Consider the following 16990-nt stretch of genomic DNA (forward strand, 5'->3'; position numbering starts at 1 on the left):
ATATTTCATCCTCCCAGTGAGCCATGGGCCCTGGGACAAAAGGGGATGAGGAAGAGAAGGAAAGTTCCCGAGCACCCCCTGTCCATCACCTGGGGCTCTGAGCCGGGAGTGTGACAGACAGCTGTCCACCAACACTCTCGGGCACTACACATGATTATCACCCCTACATGTGAAGAAATAAGATCAGAGAGTTTAAGAAATGGAATCAAGACGCTTGGCTAGTTACTCAAGACCGAGGGCACCTAGCCATAGTTTTGCAGCGTGTCATACACCTTTTACCTGGGGAAAAATTTTTGAAATATTTTCTCACCTTATGAAAAATAATACACAATTAGTTGTTGAGGAAAAAGACACAGATATGGAGCAGCCTGATTTAATGTTTGTATGAAGAGCTTAGAAAGAATGAGTCCAAACTGGCATTGGGCAGTATTTGGTGGTTCTGAGCTGCTTCAGAGAAAGGATCTCCCATTACAAAATACACAAACCTGGAAAAAAGTGACATTTCGTGGATATGTACATACCACTTGTAGAAAGGTTATGTCAAAATGACGCATGTCACACTCAGAATCTCTGCTCCTGTAGCATTACAAGGCTTCACCGAAGGTGGGATTCAGGGAATTGCCTCATATAAGGGCCACAGTGAGCCACATAAAGTAACCAGGTTCTTCAAATGTGTGGCTCAGCTTTCCCTAAATCATGGAGTTCCTTAATTCCTTGGTTTTGTTTTGCCTCCAATTTATATCCCATGAATGCAAAACGTAATATTTTGGACCCTTTAGGAAACTTCCAACATTGTGACTCAGCTGAAGCAAGACAGACAACATCATCGCAACGGAGAGATTAAATTTTCCTTGGAGACGATGAGCCTCCTGATGTAACGCGGTGGGGGGCCACAGAGCAAAGCTGACCGTGATGTTACTGTGGGAACATGGCGTCTCCCTCATACTCAATCCTTTGATCCTGCAACATAGATTTTCTTTTTTTAATTTGTTCTTTATAGTTACACATGACAATGAGTATATTTGTCATATTTATACAAACATAACTAAGCTATGGAAACAACCTAGCTGCCCTTCAACAGATGAATGGGTAAAGAAAATGTGGCATATATACATGGTGGAATATTTCTCAGCCATATAAAAAGAATGACTTTATGACTTTTACCAGGAAACGGATAGATCTGGAGACTATTATGCTAAGTGAAATCATGCAACTTTTAATTCTAGCTATTTTAACAGGTTCTCATTTTTTGTGAACGTTTAAATTTTTTAAATATATCTTTTTTCTTTTCATATATTAACCGTCACCTACAATTCAAACTTAATTGTGTCTTATGACTTTGCATTAATTACCAAAAAATAAAAATAAAAATGCCAAAACTGTCTGTCAGGCAGCGTGCTCCAGTACAGAGTGTTCCCCAATTTGCTTCCAACTGAACTGTGGTTCCCATCTGTTGTGCCTCTTCTGGTTCTCACCTGTGTGATCTTGCCCACGGTGGCCTCTGACTAAGCCCATGTCAGTGTGCCTGAAGTCTCTGCATCTACTCTAGACCAAGAAATTACATAATGGAGAGAGTCTTAATGGTTTAAAACAGGACATGGAAAGGGAATGGGGACATTTGGTGGGGAAAGGGGTGGTAGAGGGGCAGATGGGTCAGGGTGGTGGCGGATAGGACAAATGACACTATATGTGTGTATGAAAAAACACAAAGAGATGCACTTTGTATAATTAATATGTGCTAATAATTAAAGTGAAAATCAATTTTGAAAGAATGAGGAAAAAATGAGGTTCTCCAAGCGAGGCTCACCCTCTGGGGGGCAGGCAGGAGACCTGAGCATCAGCTGGCTGACCCTCGTTTTCCGTGCTTTGGAGACTCACTTCCTGTTCTCAGCAGTGTTGCTTTAAGGCTAAGTTTCTGAAATTTACTTACGTAACAGTAATTATATTCCTTGTAACTTTTTTAACTTATTGTTTGGAATAATGGATAGCGTAGGGGTTAGTTTCGGGTTTGTTTTTAACACAGTTCCTCTGTAACTAATTGATTCTTCCCACTGTTCCTAGATCATTATGCGCCAGTCCCTCCTCCATTGCACATCAGTCTCTGTTGTAGGGAACGTTCTTGAACTTAAGGATCATGGACACTACATTTCCTACATTATCTGTTGTTACATAGGTGAAAAATGGCTCACCTCTCTTTCTTGATTTGGGGCATGGAAAGAGTCCCTCTGTGTTCCTTCTTCCTGTTGTAACTGAGGGAGAAATGGAGGCTTCCCCTCCAGCAGCCTCCCAGCTTGGGTGAAATGGAGGCTTCCCTGCCCAGTGGCCCTCCCACTGGGCGGTGTCCTCACCTAAAGGCTTGTGAGTAAGACCAATGCTGAGAATTGGCCTCAGACGCAGGAAGTCTGACACCCTCCTGCTGTCTCCCCAGAGCCGGAGCCACCCTCCTGGTTTCATGAACAAGGAAACAGGGTCGCAGGGAAGGGTAGAACACTACGATCAGTGGTGAAGCAGGACTCCAAACCATGCAGTCCTACCTAAGAAAAACGAGCCAGGCCAACGGGAAGGCCAGTGTGAGCACAACCAGGCTACTGCCCATAGAAACCAAAGAAGAAATGGGCTTTTTATGTAACAAAAAACGAAAGTGTATGAGTTGTTAATAATTACTATAGACAGAGTAAACATTTCTACTACCTGGCACAAGATTTAAAGAAACAGGGCTGTGGGGAGAGACTGGCACACAGCACTGCCTGCTGTGTGCCCAGCCCCCACCTGGACCTGAAGAACTGGGCGTGATTAGATTTCTCTGGGTTCCTATTGTCTCCCCTGAGTTGGTAGCAGAGGATCTGTAATTGATTAATGAGCAAACTCTGCAGGCATTTTGCTGTTTAATAGCCTTGCTCTATATGGCAACTGGTTTATTTTAGGTTTTCGCATGCTTCTGAATCTTAGTTCATTCCCTTAGTCATTTCCAAACCCCTACATACACCATTTCTTTAAAAAATATGTTTGCAAAAAAACACAACAAAGAACCACAATGAAGGCACCAATTTCTGCCAAATAGGCATGTGTCGAGCCCTCGTAGACCAGCCAACTAGTTCTCAGTCCAAGGACTAATTAACATCATTGAATCTCAGTTTCCTCATCTGCAAAATGAGTCTGTGAATGACCTCATACAGCTGAGAGTAGTAGCACATTAATATCTTGCCCATGGCTTGTCAAGCAGTGGGGTTTGAACGTGGCTCCCTGGGCACTCTAACCAGTGATGCCATGTGCACCCTGTGAGGTTGTCTAGGAAGACTGACCCGCAGCAGAAGAGAGAAGCAGGAGTTTATTGGGGAAATTAAAGGCAAACAGAGCTTCCCGACAGAGTTTAGCTGAGTCTGTGGCTGGCTGGACTGAAGGCTAGAACCTTATTTTCCTGATCAACACAATGCTACAACCAGTCGACTTGCCCTCGACTCCTTTTTAAAATAAAATAAAATTGTAGTTGTAGATGGACACAATGCCTCTATTTTATTTATTTATTTATTTTTTATGTGGTACTGAGGATCAAACCCAGTGCCTCACACATCCTAGGCAAGTGCTCTGCTACTGAACTACAGCCCCAGCCCCTGGACCCATTTATAATATAAGGTCACACAGAGAATGCATAAAATGAAGGGGTGAGTCATGGCATGTGAGATTCCTAACCGGTGTCTGTAACTCACAGTTGCTGTCAGTTGGGCATAGAAAACAACTTCAGCAACAGAACAGAACTGTTTCTTCAGCAAGGTGTGCAGCGGGAGGGTGGGGGCAGTCACCATAATGCTACTAATGGCAGAGCAGGAAAGAAGTCTCACCTGCAATCACCATTTTTTGCAGGAGGAGGGTACTGGGGATTGTACTCAGGGGCACTCAACCACTGAGCCATATCCTCAGCCCGATTTGGGGTATTATTTAGAGACAGGGTCTCACTGAGCTGCTTAGCACCTTGCCATAACTGAGGCTGGCTTTGACCTCCCGATCCTCCTGCTTCAGCCTCCAGAGCCACTGGGATGATAGGTGTGAGCCACCACACCAGGCCAGCATCCATAATTTTTAAAAGCTTAGAGAAAAAAAAAAAACCCATACCCCTCTTTCACAGTATTTGCACTCCAGTGTTCTACCTGAAATATTTTATTTATAATTAGGTATTGTTATTAAATTAGGTAAATCATAGGTATTGGGTGCAAATCATGGTCTCCTTTTCATTTGGAATGATCTAAAACTCCAAACAAACGGAGCTTGGGTTCGACTCCTGTGGAGTTGACCATTTCTGTGCTGTGTCACTGCTGGGTCACTCCGGCAGTGTCAGGCAGGGCGTTGACGGAGCAGAGAATGTGGGATAGAGACACTGCTCCTTTGTCTTCCTCTAGTATGTTTTTCTTTTTTCCTTTTTCTTCCAGTTCCACCTTTTATCCAACCCTTTGAGTTTCCAAGATTCTCCATCGGGCAGCGGGTCTTCATCCCGTGTGTTGTGGTCTCCGGGGACCTACCCATCACCATCACCTGGCAGAAGGACGGCCGGCCCATCCCAGCCAGCCTGGGGGTGACCATCGACAACATCGACTTCACCAGCTCCCTGAGGATCTCCAACCTCTCCCTCCTGCACAATGGCAATTACACCTGCATAGCCCGGAACGAGGCGGCAGCCGTGGAGCACCAGAGCCAGCTGATTGTGAGAGGTAGGCAGAGGGGGTGCCCGGGGCCCAGGCCAGCAGGATGCAGGCGTGCTCTGAGAGGGTGGGGCCTGACATGTGTGAAAAGAACAAGAATTCATAGAAATGCATTCTTCTTCCTTAAGAAACACAATATAAAAATCAACCAGGAATTCCCCCAACTTCCAAGTGATGGTTTCAGTTACTGCAAATCTGGTGCTACAGATAACGGCAGCTAACCAATATGTTCTTGGAAATGTGGGGGTCATGGGGTCGTAGGGTTTAATTCATGAAATAGGGCTCCCGCCTTATTTTTTGAAAACCAAAGTCTGTTAGCCCTTGCCTTTATTTTATTCTAATACTTTTTACTGTTGTAGATAAATAGCTTTTAAAAGTAAAACAGTTTTTCTAAAGAGCTGTAAAATAGTAGCTACAAATAGTATCCATTTAATTTTAGAAATGTGGTTTCCTTGCCCCTCTCTTCTATTTGCCAGTAAGTCTATCATTATTTGGGGAAACTGTTGCAACATTTTTAAAATTATGCAGAATGTGGTTGTATTTATGGAAAAAATTAGAACAGCCTCCTGTAACTTGTAAAAAGCACTGGCAGTGGTCTTAATACATCTAAAATGTAAGCACGGGTTTTATTTCATCTTTCCTCAACACCAACGTCTCATGAAGCATGTGCTGTGTCTGTAAATCAAGCTGCTGGTTTCTCGGTGCTTGTCGGGCCTGGGTGACCCTTCAGGAGTGCAGCGTCCATCCACGTTGCAAGGGTGACTGGATGACGTTAGAGGCTTACATCGATGTTGACATCTGCATTTTAAAATTTCCCTTTGTGTGATTGGTTGGAGGTGAGGTCTGTTATGGTCAGGATCATCGAGAGTCCTGAGCACACTCTTCCCTGAGTGGTGTGCCCCGTCCTTCCTCGGTCCTCACCCTCATCCCTCCACGGCACTCCTTCCCACCTCCTCCTGTGAAGAAACCAACATGGTATTCCCCAGAATTTCCAAGAGTGGAAGGGTAGACACTGATCTCCAGTTAGAGATGGGTTAAGGATACCCAAAGCACTCTTTCTTTCCACCTTCCACGTTTGCTTATGAGAACTGGGTGCTTGGTATTTTCCTCCACTTTTTGAATATGAATACAAATGGGATCCAACGTCATCTCTGTTTCCCACGCATTTTCTTAGGAGTAGGACTGACTCTGAACCGTTGTGAAGGGCAAAACAGCGCATCAGCCTGTCTTCACTGTAATCTGCTCTGAAGGATCCAGGTCAGGGAACAAAAATGACAGATCAAAATGTACGGGACGTTCTTCGTATTGCTCTCCCTTGGAGGAAAGGCAGCCCGACATTTGGACCACAACAGTGGTCAGGTGGTCTGAACTGAGCCTTGCTATTTGGGAGAATGTCGCTGATCCCAGGCTCCTTGCAGTTGCTCTTCAGAATGAGCTTCTGTGAATGTACAGTGAAGGGCCTGAGAGGAAGCATGCTCACAATCAGATCGGTGTCACTGGAGAAACCAGCAGGGACAAGCCACTGGGGGCGGTGGCTCTCAGCTGGACTGCACTGTGGGATCTCCTGGGAGAGTAAAGAAAACACAGATGCGTGTTTTCTGGTCCCCACTCAGACCAACTAAGTGACCATCTTTGGGAGTCTATCTCTCTCCCAGGTGTCTGGGAACTTATTCTTTTTATTTTACTTTTTCCAGGTTGCCAATTTCCATGTTCATGACCCATTTGTGCCAGGGCAGTGGGGTAGGTTGTGGAAAGGCCGCAGAAAGTGCCTGGAGATGGCCTGGGGGGTGTAGGGTTTATTGGGGAAAGCTTACCAGGGGTCAGTGACTGCCCCAGGAGGAGCTCAGTGGGGACAGGTGACAGATCGCACCTCCATGCTTCCCGGTGCTTCCACAGCAGGGCCTCCTCTCCCAGATGGCGTTTCTCCAATGTCGGTTGGTCTGACCAGTGGCACACATCCTGTCCACAGTGCTCTCAGTCCTGTGACCAGTCCAGCTCATGGGTTTTACATCTCAGGCTGCAGAAGCAGTGACATCGTCAACGTTAGCCTGCTTAGTTTGTTTGGATGACCAGCATCCCACGGAGCAGCTGTCCTGGTGTACAGACAAGAAAGTAGCTTTCTCACAAAGCTCCAGCTTGCCCTGGTGCCTGGCATGCATGAGAGAAAGCCAGCGTCCTGAAGGTCATATGCTCCTGGACATTCTGGCCCAGGTTTGCTCTCATAGCTCCCTACACATGGCGAGGTGTTTAGAACAGGAAAGAAACATGCAGGTCTTGGTGTTTACTGTCCCCTTTCCCTTAGGATGATAGACCCATTAGTGATCCTCAAACTTCGCCACACATTGGAATTGGATGGGGAGCTCTAAAGAAGTCCTGATTTCCAAGCTGCAACCCACACTGATTAAATAACCATCTTTGGAAGTGGTGACCAGGTATCAATGATGTGTAAAATCCCAGTTGATTTTGTCCCAATCTGAATATGCAGTTATCTTGGAAGTCCATCTTTTCCTACATACACAGAGAGGCCAGTGGTGACTCTAACTCTGGTGTGACATAGCCTGATTTATCTTTTTAATTATCACACTAGCAGCTGTGTGAAAAATGGCCTGGGCCAGAGGCAAGAAGAATAGTTAAGAGGCTATTTCAGCAGCACAGGCCAGAAGAAAGTACCCGGGATGACGGCGGGAAGGAAAACAGTAATGAGAAGCCCCTGAGTTCACGATGTGTGGAGGTGACACAGGAAACGTGCTCACAGAGTGAATGTTGCAGAGAGAGAAAGGGGCGTCCGCAGTGGAAGTGCACTGTCTGCCTCACAGCCAGGTGGGGAAGCCCCCTCCGCCACTGTGGGGAAGCCGCAGGGCAGAGCAGTTCTGACATGGGGAGAAGCCAGAGGGGCCAGGCCTGGCCGGCTCCAGAATTCAGAGCTCCAAATGGGGGTTGGAGGAATCAGCAAGAAACTGAGAAGGCAACGGAGGAAATCCAGGGGACTGGGGGCCCTGGGAGCCAAACAGGAGATACATCAAGAAAGAAGGATACTTGCTTGTATCCAATCCTGCAAAAAGTAGAAAAATAACAAAACCAAGAATGGGGGTTGGTTTGGGAGTTGGTTTGGGATGATGGATGCAGTCTGTGACCTTCAGGAGCAGTGTGGATGCAGGGAGCGCCCAAGGGGAGGCGCTCAGGAAAAGAAAGGTGTCAGTATGGAGGGATACAAAACCATGCAAGTGTTTCTACACTTTCGGGATTTTGCTATGACAGAAAGCCTAAAAATGGAGAAGTTGGACGTGGACGTGGGAGGGGGACACTGCCATGTTTAAGACTGGATATTCCACAGCTGCTTAGAGGCTTGTGGGAGAAAGCCAGAGGGGCAGGGGTCAGTTCCAGGGCAGGACAGGGGAGAGGACTGCAGGATCCTTGGTCAGTGGACTGGAGTCTGCACCAGTGGAGGGAGCCCACCATGGCGTGGTCTTCTATCCTGAACAACTATAAAATGGGACACAAATATATGAAGAAAGTTTTCTGGCAGTGCAGCAGGCAGCCCAGGTTGTGGTCCCTGGGAGGGAATTGAAGAGCTGAGCTCCTGGATTTTGCTTGGGTCATTTTCCAAAATGTGGCAGAGGGATGCAGAGCCCCCATAGACAACTGAGGACATGCTCGGTAGGGAAAAGAGAAGTAGAAATTTAGAGCTCCTGAGGAGACTGGACGTCATGGGGAGGGTATTGGAGATTAGGGAGCTGTTCAGAGAAAGTCCTCTAGAAGTCTACACGGGGCCCCTTTACAGTATTAACTGAACGCCGTGTTCCACAGAGCAGGGTGACTCCCTGAAATCCAGCAAAGGTCACACAGTGTTTGGAAATGTTGGAATTCTGATTCCAGCTAGTCAGAACAGAGGACCCATGTGGAACTCAGTTGAAATCTCAGAAAGACCACACGCTAAGAGTAGGGCTAATCCACCTCTGGGATGAGGGCTACTGTAGGCCGGTCCTACAAAACCCAGAGAGATACCTAACAGGCTGGGAACTTCTCCTGAACCTTAATTGTCAGTAAGAACAATATTCAACAATCAAAACCAAAACCAAACAAACAAATGATCCAGACTGCCAAGAGCGTAGTATATCTGCAAATGACCTGAATGTAACAAAATATTACTATTGAATCTGTAAGGAAGCAAGAAAATGTGAACATAAGCTGAAAACAATTAAAATAAGCATTCTAATAGATGCAGCAGATGTGGGAATTAGCAGGCAAAGTCTGAAAGCAGCTATCATAACTATTTTCCAGGATTCAGTGAGTGAAAAATTAGGGAATAGAAGGAGAGAAATAGGAAATTAAATTAACTTTTAAAAGGACCAAAAGAAATTCTAGATCTGAAAAATACGATAACTGAAGCTCTCTGGGTATACTTCATGGGAGGCTGAATGTGCAGCACAAGATTCCTGAATTTGAAAAGAGGGCAAAAGAAAATATCTACATTTCTGCACAAAGATATAAAAGACTGAGAAATGTTATACAATATTTTGGTGAATGGGGGACAGTATCACATATATATGAAATTAGAGTTTAAGAGGAAGGGCAGGGAAAATATATTTGAAAACCCTGTTGAAAAGTTTCCAAATGTGATGAAAACATACATCTACACATCATAAAGATTAATAAAACCCAAGAAGTAAAAGCACAGAGAAAGCTAGACCACGGCATATCATAATCAAATTGTCAAAAACAAATGGTAAAGAAAAAATATTAAAAAGCACTTAGAGAAATTATATTCATCATATACAGGGGAATGAATTGAGAAAACTTCAGATAACTCGTCAGCAAAAATGCAAGCCAGGGGCAAATGGAACAGTGTCTTTAATGTCCTAAAAGGGCAGGGGCAGAAAACTTGTTAATAAACGTTTTATAACTAGCAAAATGTATTCATATACACTTCAGAAATGAAGATGAAATGAAGACATTCAGACAAAAGTTGAGATAATTAATTGCTAACAAGTTTTGCCTATAATACATATTAAAGAATTTTTGTCAAATTAAAAGAAAATGATTTCAGATGGAAACTTTGATCTACATGAGAAAGGAAGTCCCCTGGGTATAACAGACTTGTTGCTGAATATAAAAGACCCTTTATTTGCATTTTATTTTCTTTTAAAGATATTTAGGGAGCTTGGCATTACGGCTCACAGTTCTAAGCCCAGTGACTTGGAGACTGAGGCAGGAGGATCAAAGTTCAGGGCCAGCGTGGGCAACTTAGTGAGACCCTCAACAATTTAGTGAGACCTGCCTCAAAATAAAAATAAAATAAAAAGGGCTGGGTCCGTAGCTCAGTGTTGGAGAGCGCTTGCCTGATATGCACGTGGCCTTGGGCTCAATCCCTAGCACCACACACACACACACACACACACACACACACACACGTATTTACATGTGTAAACAATAATAACAATTTATCATTTATCATGGGATTTATAACATTTAAAAATAAAATGTACAACAACAATGGCACAAAGGATGACAAGAAGAATATGGAGTTGTACTATTGTAAGGTTTCTTATAGATTATACATGAAGTGGAACAGTGTTATCTGAATATAGACCTGGAGAGTTAATATGTAGAATGTAAACTCCAGAGAAATTAACCAAAAAATGAAACAAAGGGTTACAATCATTATTCCAACAGAAGAGATAAAACATATATAACTAACCAGAAATGAAGGTAGGAAAAGAGATGAAAAGTAACAAGGAGGACAGGAACAATGGATTAAAGGTAGAGGGTAAACTTAAAATCATATTACTATTTAAGTGCAAGTGGACTAAATACACAAACTAAATTCACAGAGTGATTCAAAAAGGAAGATGCAAATACATGCTGCCTAATGCAAACATGGTTTAAATATAATGGCACAAATAGATTAAAAATGAAATGGTATGAAATTTAAATCATAAAAATGTTGATGAGATGTGTCAATATTAGGCAAAATACATCTAAGGACGGGGAATATTAGCATGAACAAATAGTGGCACTTATAAAGACACCTGGCCAATGCATTGAGAAGACATCTGTGTTAGTGTTCTGTCACTGTGATAGAGTACCAGAGAAGAATGAGGAACAGAATAGAGGTACAGAAATCTATTTGGCTCACAGTTTATGAGGTTTCAGTCTGTGGTCAGCGCTCTCCAATGTTTTGGGTTCTGTAGTGAGGGAGGACATCATGGTGGAAGGGAATGTAGAGCAAAGCTGCTTGCCTCATAGAGGCCAGGGACAAGAAAGAGAGAGGAAAATGCCCAGAGACAAAATATACTTTTCCGAAGCATGCCCTCAGTGACCCACTCCTTCCCCTAGGCCCACTTGAAGAGTTTCTACCACTCCCAGTAGCACTGGGGCCAAGCTGGGGCCAAGCCTGCAACACTTGAGCCTTTAGGAGACATTCTAGCCCCAAACCATAATATTCCACCCCTGCCCCCAGAGTCTCATGCACATGTCGGATGCATTTATTCCAACTTATAGAGTCCCAAAATCTTGACAGCTCTAGCATTGCTCAAAAGTCCAAGTCCAAAGTCTCCTCTGAGATTCAAAGCAAACTCTTAGCTGTAAATCCCTGAAAACTCAAAACCAAGTTACATGCTTTCAACATTCAGTGGTGAGACAGAGACAGGGCAAACATTCCATCCCCAGACGAAGGGATACATGCTAGAAAGGAAGGATGGGACAAGGACAAAACCCCAGTCCAGGAGGGTAAACATTTCCAGCACCTGGGGCAGGTGAGAGTTGGATGTAGATTCCAAACGTCTTGAGCAGCTTCACCCTCTGGCCTTGCTGGTTGTGCCTCCTCGGCTCTCTCTTGGCCTGGCTCTGCTCGTTTCCTGTGGCTTTCCTTGGCAGACATTCCATGTTCCTGGATCTCCAGTTTCCTGGGGTCTCCATTGTACTTTGATTTTACTCTCAGAGCTTCATGCATCATGCTCTCAGGGGCTGTCTTCAGGAATTCTTACCCTGTCTCATGACGACTAGCCTCCCAGACCTTCTTTTGAAATCTTGGTGGAAGCTACCATGACCCCACAATTCTTGAATTCTTCATTCCTGCAAAACCATCACCATGTGGACAGGCCTGCTTCTGACTGCAGTATTAGAGCCACGTCGTTTTGGACCATTATTACATTGGAATTTGGGCTCCTGAACAAAGGGAAGTGAATTCTGGGGAACCAGTTCTTAGGTGGCCCTATGTGAGCAGAGTGCCTTGGTGTTCCTTTCTTGAAACAAAGCTTTTCAAAGGAGTTTTATACCCTTGAGTCTGTGATGGGTGGGGTCTAGTCAAATACTGAATTGCCCTCAGGGCATTTTTAATACCTTTTCTGGTGCAAAGTACTTGGTTTATTTTTAATAGCATTAATCTCCTTAGCAATGCTACCCTTGGCCCTTCCTTACCATAACAGGCATGATACCAGTATGCAAATTTTTCAAATCTTTCTGCTCTACACTTTGCACTCAATTCTCACAGTAAATCTGACTAGGAACAGCCAGTAATACCCATGCCACTGCCTGTCAATTTGGTCATTTCTTTCAAATCATTTAACATTTGATCTAACTTTTCAAATACTATGACATAAAATTGTCAATAATAGCATATATATGTGTGTCTGTGTGTATACACAGAATACATATAAAGAAAGGCACAACATCTCCCAATAGTGCCACTAGCTGGGAACAAGCCTTTGACACATGAGACTTTGGGGAACATTCAGATACTAACAACATCAAAATCTGATATAGGGCAATTCAAAATGCATGATGAGAACTCTAATGGAACTGAAGAGACAAAGTAGTCAGTGATACGGAGAAAGCTCAACACGCCTTTCTCAGTAATTGGAAGAAAATCAAATAACATAATTGATAGTTATAGAATATTTTACCCAACAATTATGCAATACACATTTTGAACTGAGCAATAAGAATAATTTGTGGTATTTGAAACTATAAGTTGCTTGTAACTTATTATAGCATTCACAGTAAACATAGATACAAATATCACTATGACCCCTAAAAACACTAGTTAAAAAGATAACAACAAACTATTATAGATAAGGCCTAGATATCAGTTCCCAGCACTGCAGATATGTGTGTGTGTGTATGTGTGTGTGTCTGTGTGTATAATACACATATAGTGGACATCTTAATATTGTGCCTTTCTTTATATGTATTCTGTGTATACACACAGACACACATATATATGCTATTATTGACAATTTTATGTCACAGTATTTGAAAAGTTAGATCAAATGTTAAATGATTTGAAAGAAATGACCAAATTGACACAAGATAAAAGGGAAACATGAATGGCATACATCTATCATAGGAACTGAGCTTTTTATCAAAAAGTTTCCAAAGTAATTGTAGGCCCAGAGTATTTGTTTGTAAATTATGATAAACATTTAAGAGAAAGATAATAGCATACTTCAAAAATTATCTTACATAATAAAGGAGAAAGAAGAAGTTCCCCAGTTGGTTTATGATATAGTATATTCTAAAATAATAATTTGATAAAGATATTACACAGAGACAAATGTGAACTATTATTTCTCATGAGTATAAATGCAAAACTATTTAACAAAATATCAGTATATTGAATTAGCAGTAAGCAAAATGAATAACATATCAGGGGGAGGTAGTCTTTCTCACAGGAAAGGAATAATTCATTATTCAACATCCATTCCTGATTTTAAAAACTGTCTCACAAACAAGTCATAGCACCAGATACTGGAAGGCACCTGTGACAAATGGATAGCATTTAGTGCTCTTTAGCCCTGTGATTGGGAATAAGTGTGGAGGACTTTGACTTCACACTTCTACTGTTATCCTAGAGGTCATACCCTTTGCACTTAAGCAATAAAAATAAATGTAATTTATAACATTTGTAAAGAAAGGCACAAAAATGACCTGGTAAGGGTGAGGAGAGAGAAAATAATAAGATGTCTACTATATGTGTATTATATAACAATAAGCAACTGTAGCAAGTCCACAGGAAAAGTCAATACCCCAAATCAACTATGGTTCCATAGACTAGTGAAAACAATTGGGAAATGAAAATACACTCTTCCAAATATCAAATATTTAGGGATTTATTTAGCATAAGATACAGTAAAGACTGCTGAGTAATAGAAAAACCCTAATCAGGAGCCCAGCAATCTTTGTTATAGGAATTACAAAAACTTTTCTAAAACTTATTCAGAAATTAAAAGTACCTAGAATAACCAAGTTATTTTTAAAGAAAGAGCAGATATGAAGGAGTTAAGCTCTCTGGTGTGACCACAGGGGCTCATGTCCACAATAGTACCATTCTGACTTCAGATTCCAGTCACCTTTAAATAACTCTAAGTAAGGTCAAAGCCACTTTCCTGAGCCCCCTCTTCATTTGGGTGAGCAAGATGTGGCTAAAATGAGGGAACTGGCTAAGGACTGCTGCATACTCCTGACTCTCCAGTGAAGCATTCTGTCTTTTAAAGTCTTTATCTGTAATAATCCTTATTTTGTTTTCTCAAAAACTTCACCGTGATTTTCTTGTGTTTTACTTGCTAAGGGAAAAAAAATTCTGAACTGTAACTCTTCAAAACATCGACAGGAAGTTAGAAATATATTCTCCTGTACTTTAAATTACTACATTTCCTGTTCTTTATTCCTCTATCTACCCCTTATTTCATCACTAAGCAACAAGGTACTCAGCACATCCTCCTAACTGCCAGGCCCTGGGACAATCACTGAGATGATGAAAGTACCTTTGCTCTCATCAAGGGCTCCCAATCCACAGCAAGAGAGACAGGTGACAGATCACACAGGGCTGTAATAAGCTTCAGGGCCCGACAAAGGGAAGAGAGTAGCCTTCCTTAGGCTGGGGATGTATGAAGTGGGTTCCTGGAGGCGGGGGGGGCGTGCTGAAGGGTTAGGCAGTAAAGCAACTGAGAGAGAGGACTGGGAGGAGAGGAAGCATCCGGAAGGTCGGCTGCAGGGACAGTCAACCGGAGAGAGGAGAAGGCACTCCTTTACCTGTGTGTGATGGTGTGGTTCTGTGCAGAAGATCTACCCTGCAGACTAACTCTGCTTCACATGACAAAGGTCTGTGTCCTAAGAGAGAGGTCCATAGGTCATGGGCCTCTGTTAGGGGATTTTAACAGAAAAACTCTGTGGTCCCTAGCGCGGTGAGTCACACACGGAGGCAAAGTGAGACCCAGGAGCAGCATGGGGGCTCTCCAGGTCACATGAGGAGTGGTGAGGCTAGAACTGAGGTGCAGCTGAGGCTGTAACTTCAGGAAGGACAGGAGGGGAACGGTTTGCAAGATTCTTTTGTGCATTTGATGACCAGCTGACCAATGGATGCACTTGATGATGAACCTGTCTGAGCTGCTGGGCCAGGCCTGTGGTGGCAGGGGGAGGGTTGCTTCAAAGCATGGATATCCTCCTGGTCCCCCACACCCTTTGCCTTGGTTCACAATAATTGGGACAGGGAGCTTTTGTCCCTCTGGTTAGCTCCTGTTGTGGGTGACAGCTCCCTTTACAACTGTAGCCAGCCGCAGCCCAGGCAGAATTTCGACTTTGGATGTCCAAGTTGTTGATTTTTATCACTGCTTTAGCAGGGCGTAGACAGATCAGGTAAAGTTTTTAGGTAAATTAAGACTCTCTCTGTTTACCACTGCTGATTCCAGGAAGAGCACTGAGGGGAACTGAGCCCTTACCCTTGAAACAATCTCTCGTTTCATTCATGAAAAAAAAAAACAGAGATGGTTGAGGAAACACAATCCACATGAAGTAACAGAAATTTAGCAAAGACCTCCAAGGGGTTGTACTTTAATCTTTAACTGGAATAAAGAAATGTTTCTGCCTTAGATGCTTTAAAGTTTGGGGGCTGAGCTTTAGCTTGGAGGACGTGGAAACAGGATGAGAAGCTGGGGTCCTTGAAATGGCCTGTCACAGTGAGGGTGGCCGGGAGTCTCAAAGCGACAGGCTGTTAATTACAAGGCAAAATGAACCCTGATAAGGGAGACATCAGTGTCACAGAGCGCCTGGTGGGGGCCCTGATGTGCCCGCAGGGAGAGGAGGCCACACAGAGGCAACGGGAGGCCTTTCCACCAGAGGACCGGGTCCAATTGCTGCTTCTTCGTTTCCCACCTGACTTTGGGAACTCCACTTACTTCCCAGAGCCTCAGTCTCCTTGTCTGTAAAATAGGGACGGTGAGAGTTTAACTACTACAGTTGTCAAGGCCGCAGCACCAGGCTCACGGCAGAACCCTCTAGTCGCTCTCCGTTTAATCAATGAGGGAAGGGAGGTCAGAAGCCCTTGGCCTCTTGACTGAGGTCACGGAGCACCAACAAAGACTTAGAGGCTGCGCCCAGCTCAGAGGCAGCTCCCTTACCCCTTGCCATGGAGAAGTACTTGCCTGATGTAGGACTGATGGGGACCACAGAGACCCCCAGACCAGGCGACTTGAATAGGGGGAGACTGTTTTGGAAGCAGCGCACTGTGGCTGGTGGGCGAGAGGACCCACCCCGTACACCTCCCTCCCTCTGTCCCTCTTTCCCTCCCTCCTTCCTTCATCCTTATTGAGATGTGGACACTTGTTAGCTGGTGACCTTGTGTTAATCCCTTCACCATCTCCTTATGTCCATTTTCTTCATCATAAAATGAGACGATACCTAACGGGGCAGCGAGAGGTTAGACGACACCAACATGTAGTTCTCGCAGTGCCTGCTACAAAGTGGGCGCTTGGCGGTAACTCCCTCCCCGCTCCTCCCTCTGCCTCTTCCTCTCTTCCAGTCACGTCCCCATGGCTTTGGAACGTGACGGAGGGGGCGGCACACGGACAGGCCCTGGAGGAGCCCAAGTTGAGGCGATGGAGCAGCACGGGGCCTTGGCACAGAGTCAAGGACAAGTGCAGAGCGTTTCTGAAGACACTCCAGGAGTTGGGAATGAGTCGCCCCCCGACGGAGGTGCAGAATAAATGGGGGTGCTAGAAGTGGAATTCAGGGCCTCATACCTAGTCGTTCCTGGTCGTAGTCTTCCAATCTTGGGACGTTACAAAGCTCAGCACATTTGTAATAGACTGGATCATCAGGAAGACTGATGAATATTTAATTTAAAACAAATCAGCTGCTATCATAAGAGGAATAGAACTAACAAAGAGCAAAATCACCTTAGCTCTCATGTACGGGCCTCAAGGCTCAAGTAACAGTGGACCAGTGATCTCAGTGATGTCACCCGCTGGGCCACCCTGGCATGAGTGAAGTCATTTTGAGAGGACGTGCTAGACTTAGTG

General features: G+C 44.1%; 1 protein-coding gene across 1 annotated transcript in view; it reads left to right on the forward strand.

The window, feature by feature from the left end:
- Window positions 1-16990, forward strand: part of Dscam (DS cell adhesion molecule) — a 563164-nt gene that overhangs the window by 316539 nt on the left and 229635 nt on the right. Inside the window, exon 9 of the mRNA XM_071615768.1 lies at window positions 4425-4703. Coding sequence (XP_071471869.1) covers window positions 4425-4703 — 279 coding nt within the window. The remainder of the gene's footprint in view (window positions 1-4424; window positions 4704-16990) is intronic.

Source organism: Marmota flaviventris, chromosome 8, assembly GCF_047511675.1.
Source record: "Marmota flaviventris isolate mMarFla1 chromosome 8, mMarFla1.hap1, whole genome shotgun sequence".
Lineage (NCBI taxonomy): Eukaryota > Metazoa > Chordata > Mammalia > Rodentia > Sciuridae > Marmota > Marmota flaviventris.